We start from the raw sequence: 15328 nt of genomic DNA on the forward strand, positions 1-15328 counted from the left end.
AGTTTTATTTACAAATATTTTCTAATAATTTAAATTTTTATTTTGTAGGGATTATTAAGGAATTATGGGATGACAGAAAAATCGTCTGCCATCCAATCAATTTAAAAACACTGAGGAATCCTGGGATGACAAAAGAATTATTCGCCCACCAATCGATTCCATTCTTTTAAACTATTATTAATTATTTGCATATTTATTTCATGTTCTTGACAATATTAAAAAGTGAAAAAATATTTATTGTGGATACTTTAGGTAACGTTTATAACATTTTTATATTTATATAATAATTGAAATACTATTTTAAAAGGTTTTATTTATGAATATTTTCTAATAATTTCAATTTTTATCTTGCTTTGATTCTTGGAAGTTAAAAATATTCTAATTCGCTCTCTTTTATAATAATTAAATGTTTGATAAACTTGAAAATTCTCAAAAATTTGTTTCATGTCATGCTGAGTTATACTTTAAATTAATTCATTATTTCAAAATATTACGCAAGATAAATTACAAAATATTTATTTAGTAAATTTCTGTTTATTTTTTTACAGCTAAAGAAATGATAAAAAAATATTCACAAATAAATTCTGGAAAAGTATCCAATTTCTTGAATTCGGTAGTTCAAGTTTTTGTAGTCTATCTTTCAAATTTTTTCTTACCTGTCTCAGGAGTTCTGTTTCTGAGATGGTAGGTTTTCTTTTAAAAGCTTCCATTTTACAATAATCAAGGATTCTAAAAAGAAGAACGTTTGTTTTATTACTCATATAGATAAAATTATATAGACTTTCTTATTTTATATAATTTTTTTAAATTCTCATATAGAGAAAATTTATTTAATTACAGAGATTTTTTAATTGATTTAACTAAAGTTTAATGCATAAATAAATTTTAAATAAATTAATAAAATAAACTTTAATAAATACATTTTTATATGAAAAACAGAAAGAATTATTTTATGCCAAATTCGTCATTTGAATGTTTTTATGGATCTCATGCATACACACATACATGCATATTTGCATGTAAATATGTGTATGTATTTATGTATCAGAAGAGCACTAAATAATTAAATAAAGTCTTATTTTTAAGGAAAGATATTTATAAACACTTAATATTTCTATATTTTACTAAGATATTGTATTTCTTATCAACTTAATTGTATTTTGTTCACAAATGTTAATGTTATTTATATGTATTGTAACACTATAATTTAAAACTAATGTCCTATAAGTTTGTTATTTCGATACAGGGACTCAAAACAACTACCAAATTCTTTGTGTTCAAATATATATTATTTTAAAATACAAATTACAGTAAGAGTTTAATAAAAGCTTCTATTCATATTCAGAAACTTTTATGACTGTAAATTACGATTAAAAAAGTATGTACAAATATAATTCTGCCTTTTATTTTATTATTATTATTATTTACAAAAGAGACTCATTTGTAGAGAATTAAATCATTCTTAAAACGTGAAGTTTTCCCAACGAAGTAGTAAAATTTAAGTTGACATCGTATTGTTGATGGCATTGTCAATATTTGGCGTAATTCTTATTTAAGGTGAAGCTCTATCTCGTTGCTGCAATTATTTCATGGATTTTATTTTACCATGAGTATCAAATTTCAAACAACTATAGACCCATCTTAAAAAATGTTGATAAAAATGTCATTTCCAAATTTAATTTTAAAATATTAATCCAAAATTACAATTAATGATTTTGGGCTTTGAAAAAAAAGTGCAATACATTGGACGTTAGAAGGAACTTTCATATTCCTTTTTGAAAATAAAAGGAAAGAAGATGAGAGTGCAATAATCATCATTGTTTCTGATAATAATGAAAGGGAATGCGTTTCAATGTGTGTTTTTATGTCTACATATTTCCGTGCTTTTTGGAATTCTGCAAAGATATCCGTTGAACCCATAGCTATCATATTCGGCATAGATATCATTCGGAAGGTAGGAATTTGCACAATGGTGTGATTTTTCAAAAATTTAAATTCAAATGTTAGCAAATTAAAAATTAAAATTAAAATCTTAAAATTAAAAATAAAATCTAGGCAAATAAAATCTTTCATTGCATCTTCCGGAAATATTATCAGATAAAAAGGATTTTTGTATCACTTTATATAAAAAAATAAGTCTAATGATACTAGCTTAGTGGTTGTGAGAATTTTTCCTTGCATTTTCAAAATTGGAAAAAAAAGAAACTAAACATTGTTTTTAACAGTGCATTACTTTGTTATTATGAAATTTTAAATGTTCTGATTGCTTTTATATATATATATTTAAATATATTATAAAGCACATACTTCTCAATATCAGAATCAGAAAAATATCCGAAATAGCTCAAAGAATTAATTTTTGTGTAGTTCTCAATAAACATATTGCTGAAACAATTATTAAGCTTAAATTTTTATGCAGTTATCCAATTAATTGTATATTATAAATTATCCCTGATAAACTAACTATTTAAATAACAATATATCTGTGAACCCAAAAGAGTTATAGAGTTTTGTATAACACTACTTTAATGATGTATAACACTACTTTAACGTTTTCAAAAGACACCCGGACGAAGATTCAGAATTGAATCTGATTTTTTGAAGTTGCTTTCGGTTTGAGTTCTATGTTTCAGCCATCTGATATATAAATAGTTTTGTTACTTTCCTTCCGAAAATATGAAATGAAATATATCGATATTATAATTGGAGATCTTTTTTTAAATATACAGCATAAATTTATAAAAATTCCAAGGAAAGGAAGGAAGCAAAGGAAAACAAATGAATTCGATTTAAAGAAAATCAAATGTTTGGAGACATGATTGAACTCTAAAATCTGTTATCTGATTTATTACAGAATTTTAAAGTGCTTCATAATTTTAGTAGACTTTTTATTAAAAAAAATATAAGTTTTGATGGAGTTTAATTTATAAAGTGTATTTATAAACTTTTTATATGACCTTAGGAATATAACTATTACTATAATGCTGCATTCAATAGAACTAGAGATTTATATTTCGGAAACATTAATTCTGAAAACCTTCACGATATTTTAAGTGATTAGAATTTATTTACAATTATTGATACAAAGTTTGGCTTCAATATTAAACAAATTTTTCAAATTTCCATCTTCTATGAATTATAAAATATGACATTCAAGTTTCATGACAATAAACAATTTATTTTTCAAAATTATTCCATTTTCCAATTTTATAATCACTTTTAATATTAATTTGGATTTTGGATATTATCTGAATTGAAAAGTCATGTTTAATAATTTCATTTAATGCTGTAATTAAATAAGTATAACGTAATCTTATTTAAAAAAATATTTAATATTCATTACTATTATGGTTTTTCCCACAATATTTTTCAAATTCTAGAATAAAACAGCTATTAATATAAACTAACTTTATGAGAGTTCAGTTTCATTTTACTGTTAAAGGAAACTATTTTGCAAGCAATAAAGATTTTTATTACCTTGTATAATGCATTAAAAGGTTGTTTTCTATTCAGAAGTTTTCAAAAAAAAATGTACCTTTTTTTTATAAAAATGAGAAATTTATTTACCAATTAACTTTGAAAAGCAAAGGCAACGATATTTTAAAAGGAAAGCTGTAAACTTTTATAAACAAACAAAATTATAAAGTTTGCGTATTTTTTAATTGCTTTATCTGAATATTTTAATCATTCTAGAATTGAGGTTCCAAGAATTGAAAGTTTCATTATAAATAAATTCATATTATTCTTATTTCTGCAAATTATTTTAGAATTTTTCTTCATGCGAAGTCGGAAAGTTTAATTTGCTCTGCGGCAAGTAAATTTTTTTTTCAGTCTTTCAGTAATTTATTGCCTTAGAAGAAGCTCAAACTGCAAGGAAAAAGAAAATGCAAGATATTTTTTTATCCAAAAATAATATCATTCCAACCATAATATGCAAATTCATGTGAATATTTTCTACATCTGTGTTTTCACAAACTTTAGTGCGATAGCACTGCCAGTAATTATAATAAACTTAGCATTAAAAAATAATGGAAAATTTCAAAATATTGTGAAATTAAGAATACTATGGTATTTTAGCAAATTTTCTTTGGATAAATGTTGCATATATTTAATCTGCTGTGCAAAACAATACCGGTTTCAAAACTTTACATACTAAAATATATAATACTATAATATTACTAAACTAACTACTAACTATACTACTATAATATATACTAAAGAAATAAGGAATTTTTTAAAAATTTAGTATTAGAATTTCTCTTTCATGTTTTTAAAAATGCTTTTGCTATATGTAAAAATATGTGCATTGAATTCGTTTTACAGTTACGAAGTTGCAATCAATTCTTATGTGGGAGAAGCAAAAATAAATCAAATAAAAATCTAGTAAAATATCATATTTAATTGAAAATAATACTTCAAGATTTGATATGACATGTTTGTGAAAAATCAGAATTTGTGGTAATAAATCTTTTGATATTGACATTAAAAAAATTGAAATTAAATCTATATGAAGTGCAGATATCGTTTTCCAATATAAAATTCCTCCTCATTATTATTATTATTTTATGCTGCTCTGGCAACGCAATATAATAAAAAGAGATATTAAAGCATGCTTAAATTCATGCTCAAAACTATAACATTAAAACGCAAATTTATAAATTTATAAGAATTTATGGTTTAAATATTAAATATTACATTCAACTAACTTAGTTAAATTTTATTTAAGACATACTACCTTTACAATGGAGTCAGCAATGCCTTCTACAAGATCTTCTCTTGCACTCTGACTTTTATGACAGAGCAAAGAACTGCTGTCCACGAGAACCAACCAACCAGGAGAATGTACACAATACTGAAATTCTCGCCAAGTGACCCTGAAACTTTTAATTTGCGAACCGACTTCCACGAAGATAACTTGGTATTAGTGAACTACTTGCGTGCGGTTTCTAATTTTATGCCTTTTGTTTAAAAACCAATCGTTGCTGTTCTTCCCATATTGTTCTTTTTCCCCTTTCGAATATCATTTAAAACCAACTGTGGCAACACTTTATTGTTTTTTACATGAGGAAAAAAAAAGTTCCAAAAATGGAGTCCCTTAGCTATATGCTTATAAGGGACAATGAAATCTAAATGGTAAATAGTCTCTCTCACTTCCCTCCCCTTAAAAAAAAGAAAAAAAAAAAAAAAAAAAAAAAGAGGCGGAAATTGTTTCGATTTCTTCATTGTGGTTAGAATAGAGTATGTAAGTAGAAGTTATTGTTTACTTCAGGATTGGAGGCTGGTCTATTAACGTAATTTGGGTACGTGGTTTCCATTTTTTTTTCTTGGAATCTGATTACATTGATTTTCACTATTAGATGTAAGTAAATATTTCTTTTTACCTCAAGATTTAAAAGTAAAAATTAGATCACAATTAATAATAAGGAAAATTCCTGTTATTACGAATAAAAAATTTCATGCAGACATCATTATTATTTATTTTATTAAAAAATACGTTTCCTTTGGTTGATTTTTCTTTCAAAACAAAGGAAAAACTGTCATTTTAGTAATATAATTTAAATAAATTTTGTCTGTGAATGCGCAATATACTTCTTGAGCAATTTTTAAAAAATTATCAGGGGGACTAAAATTTATAAAATTTGTTTAAGGAAAAAAATTTTATCTATGGAAATATTTTAATATATGCTGAAGATTAGATAATTCAACAATCATTTAATTATATACTCAATTTAATGTCGTATATATTCAATATTTTATATTTTCATAATAATAATCTGACGCTTTTAGTATAATTTTTTACCCAATAGAAATTTGATGATGTTCAATAAGAATTTGTGAAATTTTAAGAAGATTATGGACATTTTATATCGAATACCTAATCTCAAATGAGGTAAGTTTCTTTTATTAATTAATTATTTCTTAGATTAATACTACGTTCTTGATATTCTTTGTATACATTTTAAGGGAATTATGATTGCACCTTTTAGTGCTTTAAGAAAAGAATATTTATTATAATAATTAAATTTTCTATTATATTAATTATTTTTTATTATAATAATTAAATAACTTAATGCTAATAATATGCTGATGTTATTCTTCCCATTAAGAAATTATCCAAAATTAATAAAACGAATCAGATAATTAGTGATGAAAGCCGAAAGATATTTCAGTAGGGGGGTATCTAAGGAAAACTATCATTTCTGCTGGTGAAGTATCTTGTTATTTTATGTTATTTTATATTATTTATCTATATTATATTCAATTTTCATGAAAATATTCAATTCGGATATTTTTATGTCATGTTTATTTAATAACTTCAACTTCATTACGCAAATGAAATATCATCATTCATTGTGATATTATAATATTATTTATAACCATAATTATATTAAAATTATAATATTTTCCTTTTATCTGCTTTTATTTTTCAATTTTATTTTTTGCTTATTTTCTTATTTTTTAAAGTTACACTTTCACATTTTGAATTGTTTTTTCCTATTTTATTCTCCCTCTCTGTATATAAACATAAATTTTATATATATATATATATATATATATATATATATATATATAGTAGGCAAAAAAAAAGGAAACTTCTTTGTGATATTCAGTTTTTTTTTATTTATTTATATCTTAATTATTAATAGAAATGGGGATGTAGTAAGTTATACTCAGTCATGATATTAAGCAAAAATCTGCAAAAATAAAATGTGAATGAAATTACAAATCTGGAGTATTGAATAATTTTTTTACATTATTGCATGATAATATTCAGTACTATAAAATATTATATGCTATTATTCCTATTAAGAAAAATGATTGCACAGTTTTCTAAATGTCTTATTTGTTTGGATTTTTGAATTTTTTAGCATTATTTCAATATTGGAAAAAATATTATACAACATGATATTTATAAATTTTTTCAATATTATAACAATATTTCCCAACTTACATACCGTTTATTTGTTCGATATTATCCATATATCAAATAATGGTACACATATTTGTTTTTAAATATTCAAAAATATTAAGATATTTCATTTTCCTCATTTATATTTTTCTTACTTTTTTTGCATTTTTGGAATTATACATATGCAAAAGACCGTAAATATTTTACCTTGTTCTAAAAAAATGCATGCACATGCAAATAATAGTTTTTTAAAAAACTAAGACGTTAAAAACTTTTAAAAATTAATAGACGCTTTCTTATTTTTTATAAATTATTTTAGTATTTTAATACAATTTTTTAAATGTAAATAGGAAGCCATCGGATTTTTAAAACAGTAGTATTTTAATAATTTTTGATGTCTATTTCAAGTTTATTTCCAAAAAATAATCAATTTAATAAGTTATTTCCTTGAAGTATTACAACAATTAACGAAAAGAAATGAAGCATAATCTTTGTATAATAGGTGCAAATTAGCGTTATTTATATTAACGTCCCGATTAAATGACTAGGTCGACACCTAAATTAGCAATGCATTCCATTATCTTTTTCATTACTCTAGAGAAACGATGTATGATTATGGACAGTTTTAACAAGCACGCACCATGGCCTATGTACATTCATTGTCCTTCAATTCCTAAGTTGATATTTAGCCATAAGATCACTATGGCATTCACATAAGAGATGCACGAGTTGCATCAAGACTATGAAATTCAAGAATTCAAAAATGGCATTGCTTTAAAACAAGTTTAGAAGTTCAACTATGAAATTTTACTTAATGTGCTAAAAGAATCATTAGTAAAAATGCCGATTCATTTTCATGTTCCAAATGAAAAGAACAAAAAAGGCTGGATGATGGGTTTTTTTCAGAAATAGTTACTATTAATTTTAACATAGCTATCGTTTATTAAAGGGCATTGCGAGATTTTTCACATTTCTCCTTCAAAATTGGTGGGAGATTTAAAATGTTTAAGTTTCATACCAATTTATTTTATAATAAATTATTTTCTTATAAAATCTTCATATTAATGTAGTATTACTATGGATTTCTTATGCTATTCGTGTTTCCGAAAATGGAATTTCCAAGATCCTTCTGGAAGTTTCAATGAGATTTTTTCTAGAAATTTTATTATGTCTCTGTATTTTCCTCAAGAAGTTCCATTTGTGTTTGGAAGTGCGTGCTGAAAGAGGTCAAAGCATTAGACATACTTCCCTTTTAATTCAACTTTTTTATTCGTGCAAAATTTTTGTTTGATATTTTTCTCATCCAAAGATCCTTTAAAGGAAAATTTAGTAATGTTTCTTTTTATCAATTTTTGCTGCCATCTTTCCAGACTCATATATTTTAGTAATAACTGCTGTATTACTGTTGGTATATCGCAAAGAAAATGTAACTGTTCTTTTCATGCATAAAGTAGATCAATTCCATCTTTGCTGTGCATTTATTTCTGCTATAATTTTATGATCCATAACAGCTATTTAAACAATCCATTTTTAAAATTTAAGACTTGTGATTGCGTATTATATTTTTAAAAATATTTTACATCTAGAATTTTTTTTTCTGATCATATCTAAAATATTGCTTCTTTGGGGGTAATTGTTTTATCCCCAAAATTATCCCAAGTATCTTTAAATGATACATATTTTGAATTAATTAAGTATTAAGGACAATTCTTTTATACATTTTATTAATCTGTACGATTTGTCAAATAAGTAAAATGCCGCTTTTGACAGTTGTTATTAAAATCCCCATCAATACTTATAGATCTGAGGACAGTTAACTGATTACACTTTGGAAGCAATTGCAGGAAACTCTTTTCAAATGGAAGGTCAATTTCGGGGAAGAATCTAACCAGTAAATAAACATTTTATAAACAGAAATTTAATTCATTTTTTCATGTGAATTCATCCTGAAATTCTCCCTTAAAATGTACCGTTTTTATCATAAGGGAGTTAAGATGCAAATTAAAGAAGTAGTTTTAATGTATTGACAATCTCGTACATATCGATAAATCTTCTTTCACTTCCCAAAATTTTTTCCTATCTAAAGTAATCCACATTTTAAAATTTTGTAATGAACTGGTTTAATCTGAGTAGAGGTGTCCTGCACAAGGGTACTTCTACTCAGAATTACTCTATCTGGTATCTAATTTTTTTTTATTTAGCAAACACACTTTCCTCTCAAAGTTGCATTCAAGAACTCGATAGTATTTTTTATAATAACTTCTGAATCACATTTGTTTGTTCTTTGGTCCTATATTTTTTTTCTTCTTTACAAAGTTCCAATGTGGTCACGTCTTTCTATTGATTGTCTTAAATTATACACTAATACTTCGTATTTTCTTAAAAAAACCATGACAGTTGTCTATGTCTCATCTAATACTTTCTCAAAAAAGATACGATTTAATTTTTCTCTCCCACGTTTGTCCATCTCACCTGTTTGGGAAATTCATGACTCTAAGTATAGGGACAGGCAGTGGTTTTAGACTTAGGAGTTTAATTGCTGAGAAGAAAAATAAGTGCGGTTGTTATTGAAATATATTGTAGGAAACTATAGGAGCTAAATGTATTTCATGAAAGAATGTTTTATGATGAAGTCAGAAATGCAAGTTTTAATTCGAAATTCCGTATTCAAAGATAATTTTATTTATATATACACACATATATATAAATGCATGTATGTATTCGTACAGATGGTTATCAAAATAATGGAAACACTTTAGAGTTATAAAGAATCTTTTATTAGTATGGTGTAGGACCGCCTTTGGTGTGTAATGCAATTTGGATTCGCCTAGGAATCGATTCATACAAGTGTTGAATAGTGTTTAGGGGAATATTGTACCATTCTTCCTGGATATATTATGAAGGTTCTGAGAGAGATACCGGTGGAGGATATCGATTCCGTACTGAATGCTCTAAAATAGGCCATAAAGTTTATTGAGCTCGGGTAACTGCGGAGGCCAAGTCAGATGTTTAATTTCATCCTCGTGTTCATCAAACAATGACTGGACATGTCTCGTTGCATGGATAAGTGCACTATCATCTTAGAAAATTCCATCTCTTGGAGAAAACAAAATTTGCATCATAGGATGGACCTGGTGAGCTAAAATTTATCTATACTTCTCCCAAGTGATCCTTCCTTTCAAGGTTACGATTGGTTCAGCAGAAAACCACGACATGGTTACCCATGCTTGACAGTTGGAAGAAGGCAATCACGATCATACGCTTGTGGAGATGTCCTCCAAACGTGCACCTCTCCTGTTTGGAAAAGTGTGAAACACGATTCGTCAGACATATTACTTTCTTCCACTTATCAATCGGCCAGGTTTTGTGAGTGTGACACCACTCACTGTAGACGACGTTTACCATTAATATCTGTGATAAGTGGCTTGGGAATTGCTACTCTGCTATAAATGTTCTGTTTATGAAAGTGTTTTCTAATTGAAATCCTTGACACTGGAGAATCCAGATAGGTACTGAGCTCTGCGGTCACTTTGACTGATGTTGTTCGCTTTTTAGACATTACAACCGCTTCAATACCCATCTGTCTCTTTCACTGAGCTTCTCTTTCTGTCCACTGTTTTGTTTTGATGAGCTTGTCTTGTCGCGACGTGTGTATGGTGTCGTGACTTTAGACACCATACTTCTAGGAACGCCTAAAAGTTGAGACGTTTCGGTCACACTTGCTCCAGCTAGACAGGCTTCTACAATTTGGCCTCTTGGAAATTTGAAAGGTCCGATATTTTACGCTTTTGAAAAAAATCCAGGAATTACAGTACTTTTATAAAGTTAGCACATACTACCATAATATATACATTGCTATTTATATAAAAAAACTGGTAGCTATTATTATATGAGCCGTTTATTTTGAAAATGGGGCAAGTCCTTTTTTTGTTATTGCGAGATATTTAAAGGTTTGCGTTTCAATAAATTTAAAAATATTGGTAAGTATTAATAGATATATTTTTTGTATTTTGTGGTACCAGATAATGTAGGTTTATAATCCAATAGTGTTTACAGTGCTGATTAAAAAAAAGAGTTTCTTTATAACTAAATGAACTTGCCTCACTTTCAAAATTAAAGAATTATTGCAATCATTCATTTAATTGGGAAATACTATTTCAGTTGCATCAGCCTTTTTTTAAGAATAAAAACAAAATACTATTCAAATTTTTATAAATATTTAATCATTTGATAAAAAGGGAAACAAAACCAAGAATATTCTAGTAGAAAATATAACAACAAACAATTCAGTTTTATTAAGAATTTCAATGAAATTATATATTTCAGTTTATATGTAGGTATAATCAATTTGAATTTTATTCAAGATTTAACATTTTAAAAAATTTATGATGAACGGGAGGTATATATGGTAATAAATCCATCCTATCCTTGTATTTTTAAGATGCAATAAATCTAATTTTTTTCTTACATAAAAGATAATTTTATATTTCTGAAATTACTTGGAATTTTTTACCTTCCTCGTTGTGCTGACAAATCGATATTTTAAATTCAAAATCTCGTTCTATCGAAGTTTTGTTGAACATTTTGTATGGTGCATCCCTTGTAAATTTGATCCAGCATATAGTTAATCAATTCACGGTTTCTCCATCTTTAGTTTTTTTTTTTTTTTTTTTAAACCGCTTTTTCCAGAGGTTTGGTTAAAAACAAATTTCCATGTTTAATTTCATGTACTAAAAATTTATTATATTTTCGACAATTTTGTATTGCTTTATAGCAATCCTGGCGAATATGCAAGGAATTGGTTTCTGGATTGAATGGTTACTGGATAGTTCGACACTAAAATCACGATCGTTCGGTAGAAATGAATGTTCTGACAGTAAAAATTTGTGATCAATGATATTTATTTCGTTGTCACTGGACTGAATAATCGGTGATGGAAGTAAACCTTATTATCGACACACAAAATTAAGATATACTTTTTATTATTTATAAAATACTGTACGAAGGATGAAAATGAATAAACCTGATTTCATCAATGTAAAGAAAGTTTTAATAAGGAGATGTTTCAAAGTTCTTCTGAAGTAGAATTTAAATAATAATAATAAAAAAATGTTAAAATCAGCTATATGTACTATCAAGCAAAAGAATGGTGTCTGATATTACAGGAAAAAATTTCATTTTTTTTTATTCCAGCGACTTTCAAAGAATGAAACTTCATCAAGGTAAAATCATGATTGAAAAAGTACCACTACATTCTTTGAAAAATTGAATACTGGTACCACTTCATTCTTTGAAAAATTGAAAACTGGTACCACTGCTTTCTTTGAAAAATTGAAGACTGATACAGATATTGCATGTGTACTTTCTCAACATATTCTTGTAAAGTCCTTTAAAGATTCGCCTATAGTCTGCTATTCGTTTGGTCTGTTGAAAAGAGATCCTTCAAAGCTTAAATCCAACACGACTGATGGACTCCAGAGTGTAGTACAAGACTGAGGGAAATCAGTATCTCTCGAAATTTTACGAAAAGCTCTTATATCAGAAATTGCGATGCAGATTTATAGTTCAAAAGGTATATAGTATAAAGACTATCAGATTTCACACTTAAATATAGTTTTTATATTTTATACCTAAATTAAATTGCTCCGAAATTATTCTAAAAATGAGCAAACATTCCTCTGCAGATTTTGATAATATCACCTTTTGAAAAATCTCATGAATTAAACTTTCACGCATATTTTTTTTGTTTAATATAAAAATTTCTCAATATATTCTACAGATCTTGAATTATAGAATAAATTGAAAGTCGGGTAGAAAGGTAGCTTATTTCTTACTTCAGGAGCTACATGATATATTTCTTGCGTCATTTACAGAATTTTGAACAAATCAATGATAAACTTTTAAACTAGACGGGTTTTGCCAAATACGTCTTTTTAATAAAAAATATTTCTTGTTTTGGTTTTCAAAACACTCCTTGCATTCAACTGATATATTTTTTTTGTTTCATATGTAGTTTTTAAATATATTTTATGCAAAAATACAAATAAAGTAAAATATTTTTCGAAAAAACTATATCAAATTCAGTTGCATACCTTAAGACAATAAAAAGGAATTGCAGTTTCAGGAAAATATTGCAAATTTTGTATTACAATTTTTATAAAATGGTGGACTTATATAAAAAAAGATGCGTTTTTATATTTAACTTGAACAAAGCACAATTACAAACTTTGACATGTATGGTAGCCAATAAAAGGAGTAGACAAATTGCCGTCATTCTTTCCTCGTTCTTTTAAAAATTCATGTAACAATTTTCTGTTTAATGAATTTTCTTTATAACGATTTCTTTACAATGGTATTTCATTAAATAGAATCGTATTTGTATTAGACTTTATTTTAAAATTCAATATATTGGTTGAGGGAAGAAAAATAATAATTATCAAAATATTCAAAATAATCTGTTTTTTTATCATATTCCTTAGAACAGAAACTAATGTAACTTTAATAAAAACATTGTAACTGTAAAATATTTTTAATCAAATTAAAAATGAATTGATTGAAAAACAAACTTCTTGTAGTAAACTCCAAATTTTCTGCGGTATTGAGTGGAACAGCACCGTAGATGATGTATGAAATGTTCGAGGCAGTATAAAAGACATTTAAACATTTTTTTTGGAAAAAGGAGTCTATAAATTCAATTATAATTTAATAAATATTAGATTTCTGTACTTACAGTTTTGTTTACTTACTTCTTTATAAAGACACTAATCAATGCTCTCGGTTTTTTTTATATTTGTGACTGAAAATTTTAACAAAATGTTTGATTTACAACCTCAGGTTATCCGTAAAAGGATAATTTATTGCATTAAGCGATTGTTTATTGCATTTTTTGGTGCAATTTGCAGATTTGCTGCTCAATAAATATTATTTTGGTAAATATGATTTGAAAAATAGCTGTTACAAAACAAAGAATAGAGCCCGGGATTAGAATTTCAGAATTTATGAAATTTTTTTTCCCGACTTAAGCTTTCTGAAAAACGAAAACTGCATAAAATGTTAAAAAGGCATTGTAACATAACAAATGACATTTAGATACTTTTTTTTACGTAAATTGGGCATAGATAACTTTCTTTCCAAGAATCCGAAAAGAGGAAGAGAGAGGAGAGAAGAGAGGAAAAAAACTGCGCGTTTATGGACCATTAAAGTTAATGAAGTACTAGAATGGGTATTTTTCACGAAAATAATATGTTTCAACTGAAAAAGGGGGAGGGTATTACAAAAGAACTTGACATTACTTAAGCAAAATGCCATCTCTACGGATATAGTAATATTGCCACAGAGTCGTTGTTGTTGTTCATAGTGAGATATTTAATATATTTTCATTTTTTTTCAGAAACTCATTTTGTTCACTCGTGTATAAAAACAGAACGGCATTATCACAGAAACAATAGAATGGGCCACTGGCCTTCACGGAAAACACTGATTGCAACGATTTTATTTGTTGCTCTTACCCTTCAAATTTAACTTATGTTTGACACTTAAGAAAGGGCTCATTATAGAATCCTATGTATGAAGTAATGGAATTAATTGATAACATATCATAGTTATTTGGTAACCATCACTGCGCGTGGCATTCTACTGTACGTACATTTTGGCATCATGCCTTTTTTCCTTCTGTAAAAAAGCTCACTGAAACTAATATTAGGAGACTGAAATTAATTCATTTCTTATTTTACCATTTACTGACTACATTAACATTCGTCATAGTCTGTTTTAAAAAAGAAAAATGCTTTCCTACATCATGAGTTTTTAATCTATATATACATACATAAAGATAAATTTTTTTTTTTATGAATTTTATACAAATCTGTAATATTTGTCCAAATTTGATAAAATTTGACACTACAGACACATGATTTAAGACAAGAGAATGATCACTATAAACTTATCAAAGTAATCTCTATCTTACTCTGTATTATATATATATATATATATATATATATATATATATATATATATATATATATATATATATATATATATATATATATATATATATATATATATATATATATATATATATATATATATATATATATATATATATATATATATATATATATATATATATATATATATATGTATGTATATATATATATATATATTCCACTTTCAGTTTAATTAATTCCTTTGTAAAAAATAATGCGCCATCAGTAACTACGTATCAAGAGAAAGTGATAACCTTCGGTGCCCTTGAAAAGATGTCAAAGGTTATTTCATCGGCACGTGGCCGAAAATCCCATCTTATATAAGACTAGTGATCATTTGTTTCGGCCCTTTTTGCTCTTCTTTACTTCTGCTTTTGTGTCGCGCTGCATCTTCTTGTAAAATAATCATGTTTGTTTTCCAGGAGAGAAGAGA

The 15328-nt window shown here is 26.4% G+C and overlaps 1 protein-coding gene across 1 annotated transcript in view; it reads right to left on the reverse strand.

Annotated features, from left to right (window-relative positions):
- Positions 1-4925, reverse strand: part of LOC129984301 (SEC14-like protein 2) — a 34074-nt gene extending 29149 nt beyond the window's left edge. Inside the window, exons 1-2 of the mRNA XM_056094159.1 lie at positions 4736-4925; positions 657-729 (exon numbers count right to left, since the gene is read on the reverse strand). Of these exons, the coding sequence (XP_055950134.1) occupies positions 657-710 (54 nt within the window). The 5' untranslated portion in view covers positions 711-729; positions 4736-4925. The remainder of the gene's footprint in view (positions 1-656; positions 730-4735) is intronic.
- Positions 4926-15328: the final 10403 nt, after the last annotated feature.

Source organism: Argiope bruennichi, chromosome 9, assembly GCF_947563725.1.
Source record: "Argiope bruennichi chromosome 9, qqArgBrue1.1, whole genome shotgun sequence".
NCBI lineage: Eukaryota > Metazoa > Arthropoda > Arachnida > Araneae > Araneidae > Argiope > Argiope bruennichi.